The 18,359-nt window shown below is 41.1% G+C and overlaps 1 protein-coding gene across 1 annotated transcript in view; it reads left to right on the top strand.

Moving 5' to 3' along the window:
* nr3c2 (nuclear receptor subfamily 3, group C, member 2) overlaps positions 1 to 18,359 on the top strand; it is a 61,417-nt gene that overhangs the window by 19,377 nt on the left and 23,681 nt on the right. The window contains exon 3 of the mRNA XM_028400936.1: positions 17,264 to 17,391. Coding sequence (XP_028256737.1) covers positions 17,264 to 17,391 — 128 coding nt within the window. The remainder of the gene's footprint in view (positions 1 to 17,263; positions 17,392 to 18,359) is intronic.

Genomic DNA, 18,359 nt, shown 5'->3' on the forward strand with positions numbered 1-18,359 from the left:
GAAGTCAGGCAGTTTCATAGGTTCTGTTTTGGCAATGCAGCATAAACAGAGCCACGTGTCATATCTGAGGGATGTATCATAAACCAAATGCGGGTGTTTTTTGTGAGGACATGTAGGTAGCCAAGAAAGTAGAGAAGCCTGAAGATTTTCCTCGTAACATATGTTTGAGACAGAGTTTTAACCCAAAACATGATCCTAACTAACACTTACCATGTAGTTTTTGGGCCAAGCTGCAACTGCAAATGTCCCACAGATAGGACGTTTGAAGCACACACTGGTAATTGGCAAAGACTGTATATAACTATGAATGAAGCATTTGTGACATGACCCATAGTTGTGGGTGTGACACATTGTGACTAAGACTCCCCATTTCTGGGGAGTCTTAGTTTTCTATGGGACTCTCTGGCTGTTGCCATGATGGCAGCTTCATAGTCCACCTAAACTCCCAATATAAGTAAAGGCGTAGAGGCTGAGTGGTGCTGAGGTGGGTGGCAGTGTGATTGGTGAGTGAAAAGTCAAAGTGGTCGCACCCATAATTATGCAAACAAAGAAAATCCTGAATAAAATGAAAACAAATGAGTTATTAATAAGCTCCACACCCTGTAAACATGTACCTTAAAGTGAAATGATAACCATTGCAACATAGGGGTTTATGAGGATGCACCTTTTTTGAGGCAGCCCCCAGAGGCCACATGGGGTATTGCACATTTAAACATCAGTCATTATTTTATCTGTGGCCATGTTTATTACACAGTGTATTACACAGTGCATTCAATGTGCTCTTATGAGATGGATGTGTCTACATGACAATGGGTGTGGAGTCATGATGAAGTCTAATGTCCACTGTTTGTAGTTTGTAGTGTGAGGACAGACACTATAAGTGTTACCTCACATAGCCTGTAAAACCACAGTGGATTCAGAGTCTGGTGCTACCTGAACAATAACTCATGAAGGAATTTCTCAGACTTGAGAAAAGAAGTGAAACTACACAAGAGGCAGCACAGAAGCTGAAGTGAAGAAGAAGAGGGGCAGCAGGTGGGGCTGCACATACATGGAACATGCACTTAGAGCAGAATAGAAAATAATAACAAAACAACAATCCATCTGTGGTGTCACTGTGTGTTTGTGTGTGTGGAGGGGGCATCTGTGACTGACAGGCAGTGCAAAACTGTACATAAATCAAATATGTAGGCACAGCCTTGGTGTATGTGAATTGTATACTTCCACTCACTATTGTAAAAATAAAAGATTGTTTCCGTGGCAACTTTAAAAAACAAAAAAAGAAAAAAAAAACTCACAGTATAGTCACCTACTGTGCAGTGCATTGGTACCTGAAGCAAAACACTCCCACCAACACAGCCCCATGCTTTGTTTTAGTGCAGTGCTGCTTTCTCTGTTGAATTCCCGGTGGTACTCAAAGTGTGTGCACACAAACATGCCCACATGCTTAGACCTCGCAGAATAAACTGAAACCAAATTCTATATGAAGGAAGAATATTTTCAGCTGTCTATGTGGAGTGTATTAGTCAATAAGCCACAGAGAATGATTAGAAATTATTGCTTTTGAAATTCCTTGAGACCGCCTTCATTACGGCTAATTGGATTGAATGGTGCCCACTCATTGGCCCACATTTATACATTTACATCGTATTTAAGGAGCTTAATCTGAGTGGCACTGATATCATGAGACTGACATTTAAGCTCTTAAATCCGAAGGATGTTATAAGGATTTTAGAGGGTAAGAAGAGAAAGAGAGGGGAAAAAGAGTGAGGGGGAGGGAGAGAAAGAGAGAGAGAGAGAGAGAGAGAGAGAGTGTAGAGGGTGAGGAAGCAGAAGAAAGAAAGTGGAGAGAGGGTCTCAGTGACTGTGACAGTAAAGCAGAATGACAGTGCAGGGCTTTTGTTTGAAAGACCGCCGGCATGTCAATTCCAATGTAACATTTTTATCAACACCCGCCTCACTTCAACCTGACAGGCGGGCAGGAGCTCATCTTTTACATTCCACACCAGAAGTTCAGGGTTAGAGAAACAGGTTCGGCAAACTTTGGAGGAAGTCGCTCTTTTTTCCTCTTTGTTGTCTGCTGTTTAGGGAAGTATGAAATACTAGCAATGTTTATTCACTTGACCTAGAAAAAAACTGATGGCACCACCATGCACAAGCTTGGTTCACAGAGTTTTGATTTTTATAGTGTGAGTCTATACAGTATGTGGCTGCACAAAGTACTGTATAAGCTATTTACTGCGTGATTGGCTGTTGTTTCAGAGAATCTCAAGGGGAAATTGGTTTTGTTTTTTGTAGTCACCAACAAAAGCACTGCGATGCTGAAAGTATTTGAGTAGGTAAGAGACAGACAGGTACCAGACAGCAATAAATGAAATGAATAAATCCACTGTACAGTACATGTCAGAGTTTAATGGCTCATTTGAAGGTATTTACTGTAACTGGTGTGGTACTGACATGCTAGCAGGCTGGTCTCACATGAAAATTGTTGCATAGATCCATTAGCGGGCAGCCATTTTGTGCTGCTGTTCTGTCAGTGCTTCGTTGAGCTTAGACAACAGAAACACTTAAGGAAAATATCATGGTTGGGTTAAAATATACCCTGTCAAAACCAGCACTGAATGCTCTGTTTTCAAAGTCGGTATATGAGTCAACTCTCTTAACAACAGCTCCCAAAAACAGCAGGCATCAGTGCCTTTATTTTAAAACTGTCATGTATTGTCCCTTTGTGTTTTGTTCTCACAATTTTACTAATTATAGAACTGTTAAAGAGGGAGAAGAGCAAGTTAGTGGGGGACTTGTAGGCCTCCTAATGCATATGTGTCCATAATTGCATCCGTCTTTCATATAGGATGTTAAGGAGACCTATCAGTAACCAATATTAAAACTATCCTTTTTGAAAATCTTGCTAAAAATAACTGTAAATGGTATTCATGTTCCCATAAGCTATGGCCATTAGCTGCTAGCTTACTCTGATTGGACGACTCCATTCATCAGTTTTTTTAATTGCTTTCCAAAAAAATGGCAAAATTAAAATAACACTTCCCACATGATGAGTTTATGCTGCCTCTCTGTGAAGCTGCTGGTATATATTAAGCCATTTTAACAGAACTACCTGGCTGTTAAGAGGAGTGCAACAGATTACAACACAACTGTCCATCTGGACATTAATACACATAAATATAAAACCAAAGCTGTTTGAGCAGGCCATAGACTGACTGCGTTGTTCACTGCAAGGCTCTGTTTAAGCCATGCAACATACATTTATCCAAATCCACCAGATGGAGTCAGACAAGGAGTGTCTGCACGGAGGAAAGACTCCTTTGATGTGTAATAAGCAATTATTGACACATCAGCACGATTTCTCCTTAAACACCCTAATCCTTAACAGCAAGTTGTTTGATTGCTTTATTAACTGTGAGTACTTGAATTGCTTTTGACCATCTCAAATGATGCAAGCGTTCCACATTGATCCTCTGCCTTGTGTCTTACGTTTGTTTACAGATTGCTCAATAATCCAATTATTGCAGCACAGCTTTCTCTGAGCCCCTGTGATGTGTAAAGAGACACTTCCTTGTCATGCAGAATGAGAGGAGAGAGAGAGAGAGAGAAAGGGAGAGGCGAAGGGAGAAGGACAAAAACTGAGGGTGGGAGAGACTGTGTGAGAGGACCTATATGGGAAAAAAAAGAGATGGGAGAGGAAGTGGAGAGCCAGTGAGTGAAGGAGAAAGAAAGCACTCGGGGATTCTGTGGCTGTGAGAGAAGGAAAAAGACAGAGGAAAAAACACAGGGGAGAAAGTCGCTGGCAGAGCCAAAGTTACCTTTACAAATTCACTGACCTTGTGCACCTCACATTAACCTCCCTCTCCAAGAGCATTAGTCTGTATCATTCACACTCTGTTGTTCCTAACTGCACCAATTGATTGCAGTGGACCAGAAATAGGGAAATTGAATCCCCTGTCACCCCGGCCAAAGACTGAGGAAATACATACTAATGCTAGTACAGACCTGAAACAGCCTGTGCTTGCTGTAAGTCCACTGTTGTCTCTCTTGATAGATTTGGTGTGACTAGAATGCCTCCCCAGGGTGCGAGACTGTTGGAACAGCTTCATAAGCTGTGGGATGGCTAAACACTCTCACTGCTTTCTTTTTTCCTTGTGGGTTTCAAATGCAGGTGAGGAAAAGAGGATAGAAGAATGGGAAAACAAATAGTTTCAGTGAATGACATGTAGCATCATTGTACTGCGGTGTGGCAGCCATTCTCACCCTATTAAATCAGCTCTGAGTGTATTACTTGTGATTGATGGCCGAGGGCGAGAAGCTCAGACAGATTCATTTACGCAGCATTTGCTCCTCGTTAATAACATGATGCTATCACAACAAAAACAAGTTTTCAAATAGTCCTCTCTATGCTCAACCCAGACACAAAAGGGCCTTTGGGGTGCAATGAGTTTAAAAAGACAGTTCAGCTAAACATGTATGGATTTTTTTTAAATGCTCGCGGTATACAACAGAAGATGTAAACCCTCAGTTTAAAGCTAATGTTTGGCGCCACGACAGCACATTTTGCCTCCCAGCAACAAATGGCTTTAATCCACATAAATTAGAAGAAGTTGCTCAGCAGGAGGCAAAGATTACAGGGATAATGCAGGCAGTGTGTTTTTGGGGAAAGAGGGGAAATGTGAAAGAGTGGAGAGGCTGTGATAAAACAGCTGAGGAAGCAGGAGTGTTTACAGAGGCACGGTGAAAAGCAGCAGCTGGGGTAGCGTCCTTTCAGCAGCATGCCAACCTCAGCTTTTGACAGAAAAAAAGGTAGCAGGAGAGGAGGAGTGAATCAAATCAGTGGAGAAGGTAAAAGATGGAGGCTGTTGTTAAACTGTTTTTCCTAGATAAAAAGAAAAACAGATACTTCAAGTCTGCTGCTCAGTCTCTTTACTTGTGTAGTTAATAAAGGACGCAGTCCAAACTTCTGTCCATAGTCATAGAGGCAGCTTGATAAACCAGCTCCACCAAACCTGCTTGTAGTCAGCTGCAGAGCCACACTGCTCTGGCAGTGATACTGTCATTGAAAAGGAAGTACTGCTCCAATGTGTCACTTGTTCATGACAGTGTGTCGGCCAGAACACAACTTAAGACCACAATTCCCAACATGAATAAAGAGGACACAGAGATGGAGTCTCAGTCTCTTTACTTATGTAGATAGAGGGAGTGGTGTAGAACAACAGAACAGTCATTAGTTTGACTATAATCATAACTACAGTCATATAGCCACCAGGCTCTGTGTATTCAAAGTTATGCACAAAGCTCTAATATTTATAAAATAACAAATATATCAGTAACAATCTGTTTCCAGTCTATACTGGAAATGTATAATACAACCTCACATGCACCATAACACACAGTGGAGCAGTCTTTGTTATTACTAAATTATACATCTTTTTTTATATTTGTCACTATAGACAGCAACATTAGCATTGCTAATTAACTGAACTAACACAGTATCAAGAGATTATAAGAGCACACAGGACGAAGAGGAACAATGTCACTGAGGCATCTGTCTCATTGAATAACAACACAAACACTGCCATTTACTCGTGGGTTAGCAGCACACTACTCTGAGGAACCTCCACCTCCTCTCGGTCTCCGCCTCCCTTGCAGGCAGGCATGTGTTCATTAAGCCTGGGTGATTCAAAGACTGTGCATGCCTTGAAAAGTCTGTGTGTCTGTGCGCTGAGTAACGGATGCTGCTCATAGAAAATGTAAAAGTATTCAACTCATCAAAATGATGAAGTGAGAGTACAAGTAGGAGAAAAAATAATACAGATTCAACTTTTTAATACTTAAGTACAGTATTGAAGTAGTCCTACTCAATGTAGAACCTCCACTGGCAGTGTCTATAATCCAGCTGTGGACTTCAGCCCTGAGTCTGAGCTTTGTGTCCACCAGGAACCCTTTCTTCATGACTGGCATGAACGTCACTTGTGTTTGTCATGCTGTCCTGTTATTGATGGGCTGCTGTATAACATATTTACTTCTGCTGTCATGTTGGTGGAGGTCTATATGAACTGACTTACATGCTGTCTCAAGTGGCCCTTGGAGGAACTGCACCCACGTTTGTGTCATTTCTCTTATGGAAGTTACACTAGCAGTGCTGCTGTGGAATGCTGAGCTGTGTTTGCTCAGGTTGTTGGAGCAGACCAGTCAGGGTAGACTGGGCTTCTTATGTAAACATGGAAAAACAAGTAGAACTCCGCTAGTTTTTTTATACATTTACAATAATGTGAGGGAGCATCGGTCTTATTACAGATAGTATGAAATAAGGTTTGGTTCTGAACAGCTTTAAGCTGTTGGCTTTTTGCTGAAAAGGATTCTGAGCTAAGAAACTGAGGAGACGCTGTGACGCAAATTAAACCCAGACATGGAAAAACAACATAAACACAGCGGCATACAAATCCCTGTTTTCTTTGTTATAATGGGGTAAGCCAGCTGCTGATTTATTTAGAACAGTGGAGAATTCTTCATATTGAACCTCAAAGGCGATTTTTCTACAACATAGCATCATTTGGGTCTTTTTGGAATTATACTGATTCATTATTTTTATCTGAGAAACAATGAAACTAATCTTTGTTGTTCACTAGCAAATGTCGAACATTCACATGTAGATGTAGTAAGTGCTGAATGGAAATCTTGACCTCTCTTCCCTGAGGGTATTTAATGGTGACAGATCTGCTCCGAGCAGCATGGCAGCTCTCTGGATTTACAGTATCCAGCGTTTGTATGCTTTGGCCAGAGATCCCAGAGAAACGGGCATGCCTCACCCTCCAACATGGCTGTTATGACAGCTTTCTCATATAAAGCCTCTGTGGACAGACAGATCCTGAGGGCAGAGCACATAAAGAGGAGTCACAGTGGCACACTGAGAGGCCGTCAATGTCCTCCACACAACACGGTGTCAGAAATCTGGATGTAGTGTGCCAGTCAGGTACAGAAGGTAGATGCTTGATGTCAGATTGACAGACATCTTTTCCCAATTCCACTCAAGTCTTTGTATCTGTCTGAAAAACCCAATTATGCTCTATTTCCTCCTGTAAAGCTACTCATTAGTGCTGACGCGTTTCGCCACGTGAAGCAGAACAGAGAATAGATAGAAAATGTAGAGCTACAAGCTGCTTTTCTGCTGCACAAAGCACCGCTTCAATAGGGAATCCTTTGTACGCTGTGTAAATCCCCACGGCCTCCTGTTTAAGAGCTCAGTGTGTCACTTGAGACTAAACTGCTGCTCACAAAAAAGTAATTCAAATATTTTTTTTAATCCTTACAGACTGGACCATGAGAAAATTCCTTTAAGAAAGACACCCATGTAAAAAAATCACTATTTAATCTTTATAATACTAAAACTAACAGACACCTTTCCAATCAGACACTGTACATACATGTTATATTCCCCCAGCTTATTCTCCCTCTCCACCTGAAACCTGTCTCCTCATTCTTAAATATTTATGCAATAAGCTCAGGATGTCATGTATTTACCCTAACCTTCAGTTTCATGCACAATGAGATGAAGTGTATGCACAACGCAGTGAAGAGCAAGAGCAGTATGGAGGGAGAAAGGAAGGAGAGAAACCTCTGAATCAACAGTATTTCCCTCAGATGGAAAATGCGGGAGATATTCTGAGCCCCAGGAGTATTTGGTTGGGCGAATGTTTTATTTGAACAGGGCATCTTAGTGGCAAAGCCTGATGTTATGATTTATTAAAAGTGCAGCATGAAGGGAATTGCAGTGTGGTGGGAGATGGTACATATGCATGTGCAAGTGCCTGTAACTGTGTGTTGATGAATATATTCATCATATAGTATGTGACTGTTAGCCTGAGGAGAAACTGCAAGGACTGTTCAGTCTGATGATTTTTTTTTATGGTCATTTCCATGACAGAGACACTGATGCTGAAAATGTGTAATAGGGACGCCACATTATGTGACGAGTGGCAAGTAATTTGATTACAATTATAAGCTCTCAACATCTGAATAACTGTTTCCCATAAAGAATATATTAATCAATATCAACTGCACTGTAGTTTTGCGAAGAAAAATATCCAGTTATTATCTTTCAGTTATCAAAAAAACTGAATAAAATAATAATTGTTGATATTTTGACTATTTTAACTGCAGTTATTAAATCCCATAGACCTGTTTAAATGTTTTTATTAGCTGAAACATTTTTTATGAGAAACATTTTTTAAAGAGCACTCTTAATCTAAATTCACAAAAATGTTATACTTCTATTTAAGATATAAAAATGAAAGATTTGCAGTCATCTAAATATTTGCAATTTGCGATATCACCTGATAATCTTATTAATTATCTGTGTTACACAGTTCACAGTGTTTCCTGCAAAGCCCTTCAGAATCAGCCTGTCTGTCTGTGGTATCAGACTAAACACTGTGATTTAAATATTTTTTGAATTCTCTTCATCCCCTTGTTCTTGGTACACCTCCACCGGACCTCCTGGAAGCAGCTGGCTTAAAAAACAAAGGGACATAGGCGCCTGCTCTGAAAGGGCAGCCACATGCACCACTGCAAATCTTTCACCTTATTAAAAATAGATCAATAGTCAGCTTCACCTGCAAGGCCACTCTCACCTGACCCAAGGTCATCAATGACTGATGTTATTTTTAACCTCTTGTTTTGAACAACAAACTGGGCCACCCTATTTGTTATACCCTATAAGTTCATTGATGACCAGAGCTGGCATCCTCCCCTTCATAACGCCTCCTCTCCTCCTCATCCTCTCTGCACATGTCTCTCTTTGTGTGATACATGAAATAGAGTTTGCTGTTAAGGCAAGTCTGGGCATTGTGTGGCGAAAGCCAAGGTCTCGTGCAAGCATCATGAGAGGGATGCAGGAGGTAGACATGCTGGAGTCAGTGACATGCAAAACAGAAGCCCTTGCAAATAAAATACTGAGCCTCCCTATGTGTTTTTCAAGAAAGCAGCACTACCTGAAATCACGCAGTACTTCTGTTTTGTCTTTGTTAAGGCCAGTCTGGTCCGGTTTCACCAGGTACATGACTTTGTTTGAAATGAGAAAGTTGAGAAAGGAACTGTTAAGCTACACCTGCTTAGAGGACAATGCAGGCAAACTTCTCCACTTCAATAAATGATATATAGCATTAGTTACCACCAGTGGTTGAAAACATCTCAATGTAACAACAGGGACAAAAAGAAAGAGTTCACAAGGAGATAGTTGAGGAGATATTTCATTCTCTTACTTCATGGCTTAGCTATTATCATTATTATCATTGTTGTTGTTGTTGTTATTAGCTTGGATAAAGATCTCATTGTGTGGTGATAGAGATTGGCCAAGAGTTAGCAGCACGTACAGACAGTGATGATTCATTGTGCAAAATGAGGTTTTCCTCTTTTTGTAAGAACCTAATTGCGCTATGTCCCTCAGCAGGTGTTGCATTGTTCATCTCGTGGCCATCTGGGCCTGTAATCCTTTAGAGATGAACACCAAAACATATGTGTGTGTGTGTGTGTGTGTGTGTGTGTGTGTGTGTGTGTGTGTGCACGTGCTCAGTTGTTTGCCCTCTAACCCGCTTTTTAGTTTTGTACCTTGTGTATTTGTAAGGTTAGAATCATATAGTTGACCTTTAAATACTGTTTTACAATGAGCAGACTGAGTGATGATGGACAATAGGAGTGAGAATAATTTTGGTCCATTCATTGTATTTACTTTACTTATTAATATGTGTCACCCTCCTATAACTGACCTATAACATGCCCGTCCCGTTCATCACTTTCTAACAGAAGATTTTACATGCACTCTTTCAGGAATGTGCTGCAGTGTAAAAAGCAGCTGTATCAGTTGTCTTTTAGCCTCATCTAAAACAACTGAATGTTTTTGTGCAAATAAAAACTATTAAATATGCATACATGCACATTTCTTTAGCTTCCTCTGTGCATTCCTGTCATCACCTGATCCTCCAGATAGTCACTGTCTGCAGCATTTTGATGAAGAGGGTGAGTGCGGAGAGGACTTCTGTGCAGTATAATCCTGCTCTTCCTCTGTTGAGCCTGTCAAATACTATAGAAAGGCTGACTGGAGAGCAGGTCTCAGCAGTTCTTAAGCTAACATGCAGAATGCGGTGTTAACCACCTGGATCTTAGCCAGCCAGAGAATTTGGCTTCTGCTTCTGTACACAGCCAACTTCTTGAGGTTGTGGTTTCATACCCTGTGACTTTAGTGAGCCACTTGACTATTAGCTGTTCATACAATAAACATCTCAGACAGATCCACTTGACACCCTGTGGCTAACTTTAGTCCTCAGTTTGTATGTTAATGCACAATGGGTTGTGTGTGTGCAGTATTTTTCCTTTGCACACATAGGACTCCCTGCCTGCTCTTCCTCCACGTTTGTCCTCGCAGAATTGTAAATGACTGGTGGGTGTTGAGGATGATCACATGTGACAGCTAATGCGTAGGGTTGCTGGCAACATGTGTTAGCGCCAGTGTACATTAACCTACATTTAGAGTGAGGCCTTTCTGAATCACAGGGGAAAGAAGAAAGGTCATCTTTTGAATAAAATATTTTTTGGCACATTTAATTTCTCTTGACTCACGAGCTGAGTTTGTGTAGTTTGTATGTTTTTAGAATTCAAATGCCAACCCTTAGCGTATTGTATACTTTAATCTGATTGACTACTAGACCCTTCTTGCACACCAGAGGGTCAGTGAAAACAGAAGCAGGCTGCTAACTGTTGCTAGAAAGAGAATAGAGAACAGAGGTAAGGAGTGTGTGGCGTGGAGGTGGCTCAGGTCAGGGCTGATCCCTTAAAGATAATCTCCCTGTCTAGGGATTTGTTTTTCTCATTTGTCCTAGGGCCTCTAAGCTGAGTTTGGAGGTCACTTCCTGTAGTACAGGCAGTGGGACCCAAATCTGGCCATAGACATATTTTGAAGGAGCCAGGTATCGCACAGAGTTAAAGGGAGAGAGCAAACTAAGCAGTGAATAGAGCTGAAACATGAACACCAGGGGAGGTCAGGTCTAGAGTTCATCCATGCCACTGAAATCAAAGGATTTGGTCGTGTAACAAAATCAGTTTTAGCAGCGTTGCTTTGAAGTGGTCCATTGGTGTTTTTCTTCGTGGCAGTGAGTTAGATTAGAGTCCATTTTGGGCCATGTATCACAAAGGTGGTGAAAACAGGTTCCTTCTTGTGTATTTAGTTTGGTTTAAGCCAACTACTGTGCTTATTTTTGTTGCTATCGTGTACGTTTATGTTCAGGAGGGAAATGTGATTTAAGTCACTGAGCTGGTATTTCATGTTCCTTTGTGTGTTGAACGTTTCGTGTTTATCACTGGTCTTTTGTTTACATTTTTTCTCGATTTCCCATGTCTGAAAAATCAACCTGATGTCCGCCAATGCGTTTGTTAATGTGACGGCTGAACTGTGTTTCCAGTTCTTGAAAACATGGTGCTAAAAACAGAGACCGAAGGGATCAGTGCGCGATCAGTGTGAGGAGCACATGAGGAACGTAAGTTCTTCAAGGCAGTAAATGCACTTTTGTCACAGTCAGTCAAAACAGAGCTGCAGGACTTGAAGATGATGTTTGTTAGAGCTGGTACAGAGCTGCACACATGAATAGCAGGATTGTTCTAAGTGGATGAATTAAAGCTGTTGTGTATTGCAATGTGTTACTTTAGCAGGGGTGCTGCTTTGTATGATGCTACATATTTTACAGGTGTTTTGTCTACTTATTTGAGTGAAGAAGTTTGTAAGACAACAAGCTGAAGTAACTGCTCAGCTATATGCATTATTTCTAAATAATGGCTGGATCCATTTAAATTGTGTTCCTTGCACTATTGGAGATCTTTGGCCTGGTTCATGCTTTGTGTGTTACTGTAAACTCTGTGGTCAAACAATGAGTGGGTGTTTTTGACCCAATAAACTGTATAGGAACTGCTTTTTTTCTCTTCTTCCTCTTAAAGATGGATTTTAATATGGATCTACTAAAGTTTTGTGAGCTGTTAAACATATAGCAACATTTATTACCAGGGTGAGAGTGTGAGCATGTCATGCTGCAGAGAAATCTTTGGGCACTCAGTGGCAACCCATGCCTAAATTTATACTGTACGGATGTGATCAGTCCCTTGCTGCCCTTGACAGGCATGAATTACAGGAGTTTCCAGCCACAATAATCCTCCCCATCGGATAATAACACACTGCCACATCTCCCTGAGATTCCTGCCAGTGTGCTCCAGCACTTAGCCAAAATATCTCAGGTGATTAATTCTCATACTCACTGTGTATGTGACAGTGAGTGATTTAAGCAAAGGTAAAATGGTCAACAGCTCTTGCTGGTTTAAAAAAAAAAAAAAGATGAGTTATAACCCTGCAGCCCAGAGGGCATCCACTGTGCATGTAAAGGCCCCTGGGCCATCCAGCTGCAGATGCATAATGAAAAACAAGGTTAAAGTTCAGCCATGAGCGGCTAGTTTGAAGGAAAGTACAGCTTCAGACATGTCGAGTATGATCTGGATTACTGTGTAGATCAGAATGATGCTGTAGTCTGTATCCTCCTTAAAGTGGGCTGAGTGTGTGTGTGTCTGTGATTTGTCTTATTTCTTGGTTTACAGTCCAGATGGTGGATTTTTATAAGAACGATAATCATGATCTGCTGTTATGGAGAAGGTCGCCTAAAGTTTGTAGGCTTGAGCGTTGGGAGGTAGACAACACAGCAGCTTAAGGGAATTTAAAACAAGGTCCACTAATCATTCCAGCATTTGATGGTGAAAAAGATGTTTAATATATACAACATATACAATCTTAGCAAAAAACATCTTAAAATATTGATCGTTCTTTCTTAATCAAAAGCCAGAGCCAGCCAGAGCAGGGTACAGTGTAACTTTAACACAAGTGTAACACAAGCCTGCCATGGAGGAAATCTCATATTTCTGTACGCTCAGGTACTCTGCCCAATGCCAGGGTCACCTTCACTAGGAAAAATAAATCCCTGGTGGCTGTCTAACACTACCCATAAGACCTCTCTCCCTTTGAGAGGCGGTGAGTGGGTGTCAACCTAATGTTTATACTGTCTGCTCATAGTTATGTAAGCCATTTTGTCCTCTTTCTAACTAATCTACCTTTACCTTTCCAACAAGCCAAGTTGTGTGTTACATAAATATCCTTTGAACTGGTCTACCTTAAGGTTTGTCAGCATGCCAGGGTGTGTATTACATAAATATTGTAGGCCAGACTGTGGAGAGGTACTGTACCATAGAAGCTGTGTGTGTGTTTCTTTTTTTCCCAGAGTCAAGGATGCTTCTCTTTCATGGAGGGTAGGTTCAGGGAGGCTGTGGCTCTTAATATGAACTATCCCTGTGATAACAGCGTCTAGAATGAACCAGTCAGTGTGTCTACTCAAACACACACAAATCTATCTTTACAGTGGGCGGCTGGCTCTGCAGCAGTGTAAACAAAGTACAGTATGCACACGTGTGTGTGTGTGTGTGTGTGTGTGCCATGCATGAGGACATTGTTGTTCTATACAACAGAGCTCTCTCTGTGGTTCAGCTGCTTGTTTACCGACGCTGTCATGCTAATGTACTTATGTGGGTCACAGGGTTCATCCTTAACCGTGAAGGCTTACTGTCGTCCATCATACAGCCATCTCACGCTCAATTATTCAGCCATAATGATGTTATCTTGATAAACCCAGAATAACTACGCCCCCCTGGACTTCCTTTATATCTCCAATCTGTCAGATGTTTTTTGACTGCTCTGTTTCTATAGCTACTAATTGTTCATCTTATGTCTCACTCAGGTGACTGCTGACCTTTTCTTGTGACCCATATTGACCTATTTATGGTTAAAGGAGAAAAGCTTTGAGTGACTGCCTTATTATTTTCAGATTCTGATACATTGCTGGCTTAAGTGACCATCCTGTTTGGATTTAGCTCTCACTGATTTCACATACTTCCTGCAGCTGACAGAGGGTGGAGATATTTGAACCATTTGAAAAATGCTCCCAGTGTGACATCCGAATTACTTGCATGAGGCCTAAACATCTGTCCAGTAGTTTGGTCTTCACACATTTTTTTATTTTATTATTTTTTTTGGTGGGCACAGTGTGTTTGTTTGGCTTCAGGCGCACACATTTTTGTTATTTCATTAATATTTTCAGGAGTTAGTAGAAGATACAAATTTCCTTCTTGTACAGTTTGCTGGGAAGAAACGAGCATTGTGTACACACACTCATCTGTAGCCTCATGGGAAATAAACAGCAACTAAATCAGTTGTTAGCTTTGTGTGTTATCTTTAAAGATGAAAGGACACTGAAAACAATGAAACCGCTGCCCTGGGGTTTGTGAAGGAAAAGAAAAAAGCAACTAGAGCGAAGAATGAGACCTTTGATCTGTGCAGTCAGTCCCATTGAGTTACTCTAAGACTGTACCCAGAAATAGAGAAGACAGGGGTCAAGAAAAAAACACAGACCTAGTCCGCAGTGCACACAAGTGCAGAGGAGCGATCATCATACATGTTATTTAAAAAATGCAGGTATATTTTTGTGTAAAAGATTAAATTTTGACTAAGTCAATATCATCTCTGCATGGTTTGTCTTCAGTGGCTGTGTTTTCAGGATGAGAGGAGGAGTGGTACAAGGTTGCAGGAATTAACGGTTCGAGCAGCTGGCTTTAACAAGATGTTATTTCCAGTGGTACATCATCATTCGAGCCTTTATTGAAACAGACATAAATTGTGACCTCAGAATATTTTAAGCCACGAAAATGACAAGCTTAACAAAAAGGAAACTCATTCTCTGTGTTCTCGTGGCCTGGTGGTCAAAGGCACGCACCACTTAACCGCAGTGCCCCATTTTTCTAAATTTCATCTGAAAGATTTTGTTTGCATCTTATTCTTATATTATGTGCAGCTCATTATTATGTACGCGTGTGCTACACAGACCGTAAGCTAATATCTCTGCTGAATCAGCCTGATTTGGGGATGTATGGTCAGTTGTGTTTGGTTTTGGGCTTCTGGCAGCCATTGGTGCACAGTCACTGCAGCCTGGCCTGTCTGCTCTGGTTTCATAAGCAGAGAGAGTGAATGACCTATATACTTCTCTGAGGGAGGGGAAGTCACCTTGTTGGTGGACCAGCAGGCAGGCTGGCACGCACGACGAGGTTTTAATGTGTGGCACTATTAAAGGGTTGACCACTGATATTAGAGGCGTGCTTTAGAGGGATCTCTTATGCTGCAGTAACCTTGCTTTTCTTGGCTTGTGTGGTCTTCTTAACACTGCTTTGCCATGGTGTGAAAAGGCCGATGTATGGGGCGAATAATCACAACATTAACGTGCTAAAAAAACACATCTTGACATTGATTGGGTTTGCGAATGTGCACACATACACACACTCGCACTCACATTAAGATGAAACCATGGGGCCCAGTGCCAGAAAGATCAAGTCAGACAAACACCTCACCAGAGACTCCTCTAAGCGTCCTAACAAATTGAATGTGTGTGTAGATGGACAAGAGGGAATTAGATCAGTGGTCCTGATTGTATCTGAGTGTGCTGTTGCTGTACCCCTTTCCAGCTAGTTCCCTGGAGGAAATGTGTGTGCATGAGAGAGGGAGAGAGAGAGAGACAGAGAGAGGAGGGGAGAGAAAGAGGGAGAGCTTGGCAGCTGGTTTGATGAAGGATGTACGGAGAATGTTAACCAGACAATCACCTTGTGTGTTATTGATTGAGATGGAAGAGAGGTAATTAGCACAGAAAAGAGGGGGAAGCTGAGGCCACTTTCAATGTTTTGATACAAGGTGTTCTCTCTTTGTACCCATCTACATGTGGTGTTCTTTGTGTGTGTGTGTGTGCATGAAAGAAATCAAAGATTATAATTGTATATCCTAATGTTTCTATATGTCTAATTATATTATATATACACAGAGCTTACAGCACACTAAGACTGTACTGTAAATGATTTATTATATAGTGATTATAAGAGAACTGCAAATAGCATAAATAAGAAGGATACACTGATGTAACAGGCCATTGTATGTTTATGCACACTCTTGCATACATCTGTAAAGTCTGTTTGTTATGGAAACTGACAAATCAGGCTTCATATTTAATTTACTTCAGTGGCTTGTTAGGGTTTTATATCACACAGATTTTTGATGAGGGGCCGTTGAGTTTACAGGAACTGGATATTGTAACTGCAACTAAACTTACTAACAGAAAGTCTGAAACTTTCAGTGTAACATGTCCCATCTTAACAGCCCAAAAAGACACAAGCAGCTCAATTTTTTGAACTTTTAGTGTCCAACTTAGGACTGGACCTGCATGGTACTGTTCTTTTCAATAGAACCCTATAATATGGTTCAGGCCTTTTACAATCCATTTTCTAGTTCCTTATGCATAAATGCTTTCATTATGTCTCTAAATACCATACCTGGATTCATAATAGATTAACTAGACAGACATCTTGCATTGATTTTGACCTTTGACACTCAGGACCCACATGCTCTCATTTGCAGGTGTAGGCAACTCTTGTCCATTTAACGCTGCATCAGTAAGAACACACCGCTCATCCTGAAGCTTAATGATTGTGTAATGGAAGCGGTGAAAGAAGTAAATGATGCCAAAGTAAACAATGCCTTAGATCAGGCAGACATGCAGCAGACTGTCGTCAGTTCTGTTGCTTTGCCTGGTTGTGGCAGAGTAAACAGCAACAACGTGCCATGCTACTGTAACCACAGTACAGCACTCATCAGTACTGAGTCACACCTTCCATCTTTCATCCTTAACTGGTTTGTACTGTTATACTGTAAGATTTTAGCTCTGCTGTGTTGTTTTAAATTATTCTCCACCACTCAACACTTTTGCAGTGCATCACACCTTTCACGCCTGAGAACGGGACAAGTGTTTAGAATCCTGCTTAAATTTGACATCCTGCTCTGTGTCTCTCTGCTTATTGAATTTAAATAATCTCCTCTATAATTCATTTCTGTAAGCCTGGTGAAGCTATAAATCAGAGAAGTGTAAAGCCCTCCTCTCTTGGTTGGCAGACATCTTTATGACTAGCCACATTGTACAGCTACTGTCAGAGGGCTGTAAAAACACAAGAATGTTTCACAATGCGCTTCGGGCTGTGATGCATTTAGGAAGGGGACAGTCAGCTCCAGGAGGCTTTGTTGTTAAAAATTCTTTTGTTAATTTATGCCTGGTCTGAACTCTCTTGTGTATGTGTGTCCTTTCAGCTCGCCACTGAGACAACCGTCCTCGACGGCCAAAGTGTGCCTGGTGTGCGGGGATGAGGCATCAGGCTGCCACTACGGTGTTGTGACATGTGGAAGCTGCAAAGTGTTCTTCAAAAGAGCTGTGGAAGGTATGACATTATCCCAGGTTCAAATGAGATTGACTGGCAAGCAGAAGGGGGAGTTTAACACGCAGCAGGCCAGGGAAAAAAAAAAGACATCATGCAAATCAGGAAACAAATACACCAACTGAACACCACACGTGCAGTATGAGAAACCACAAGCCACAAGCAAACTATGGAACGCTACTCAACAACCACATGAATGCAGAAAGTTTCCGGTGGCACCAACATAATAAACCAGTGATTGGTTGAATGTCTTGTGGCCTTTATCTCATTCTGGAGCACCATGAATGAGCAGTCAACACATATCAGAGCTGTGCTATATAAGTCTATATGCAGCTTTATGTGAGTGTACTTAACATCACAGTTCTTTAAAATATTGTTATTTCATCCTCAGAATAAACGATCGGTGGACTGTTACCTTATTTAACAGAAATGTATGCATGTGCCGGTCATCTCTGACTACTGCATAAACAGAAGGTTTGGTAGTATGGTAGTTTTCCGTTGCTGTCTTTGTTGGCATTACAAAATATTCCCGTCAGCAGAAAAAAACCTTAAAAGTCATTAGGTAATTAATACTAGTAATTACATTACATTAGAGTTTGTCAGAAGTTTTTCACTGAACATCAGATAAATAAAAACAATGTTACTTTATTTTAACTGTGGGCTGCAGCCTCCAGAGTTACTGGAAGACGTTCTGCTCAATTTATTAAGAGTAGTTTGTGGAGCGTACTTTACGCCAACTGTGCTGCAACATTACAGCTTTTCTAACTGAGAAATGTTAATGAAAAAACGTGTGCAGTGAAGTAACTGCACTTTCAGTCATTTTCACATGACTTTTTCCCCCCCTAACCAGAGTTCGAAGAGTTTTCTGACAGTGAAACAGTTTGGTCTTAAAATTATTCACCTAAATTATTAACTAATACGGTTGATAACTAAACACTGTTGCATGGATGCAACAGTGTTTAGTGTTTAGT

The sequence above is a fragment of the Parambassis ranga genome, chromosome 1 (assembly GCF_900634625.1).
Source record: "Parambassis ranga chromosome 1, fParRan2.1, whole genome shotgun sequence".
Taxonomy (NCBI): Eukaryota; Metazoa; Chordata; class Actinopteri; family Ambassidae; genus Parambassis; species Parambassis ranga.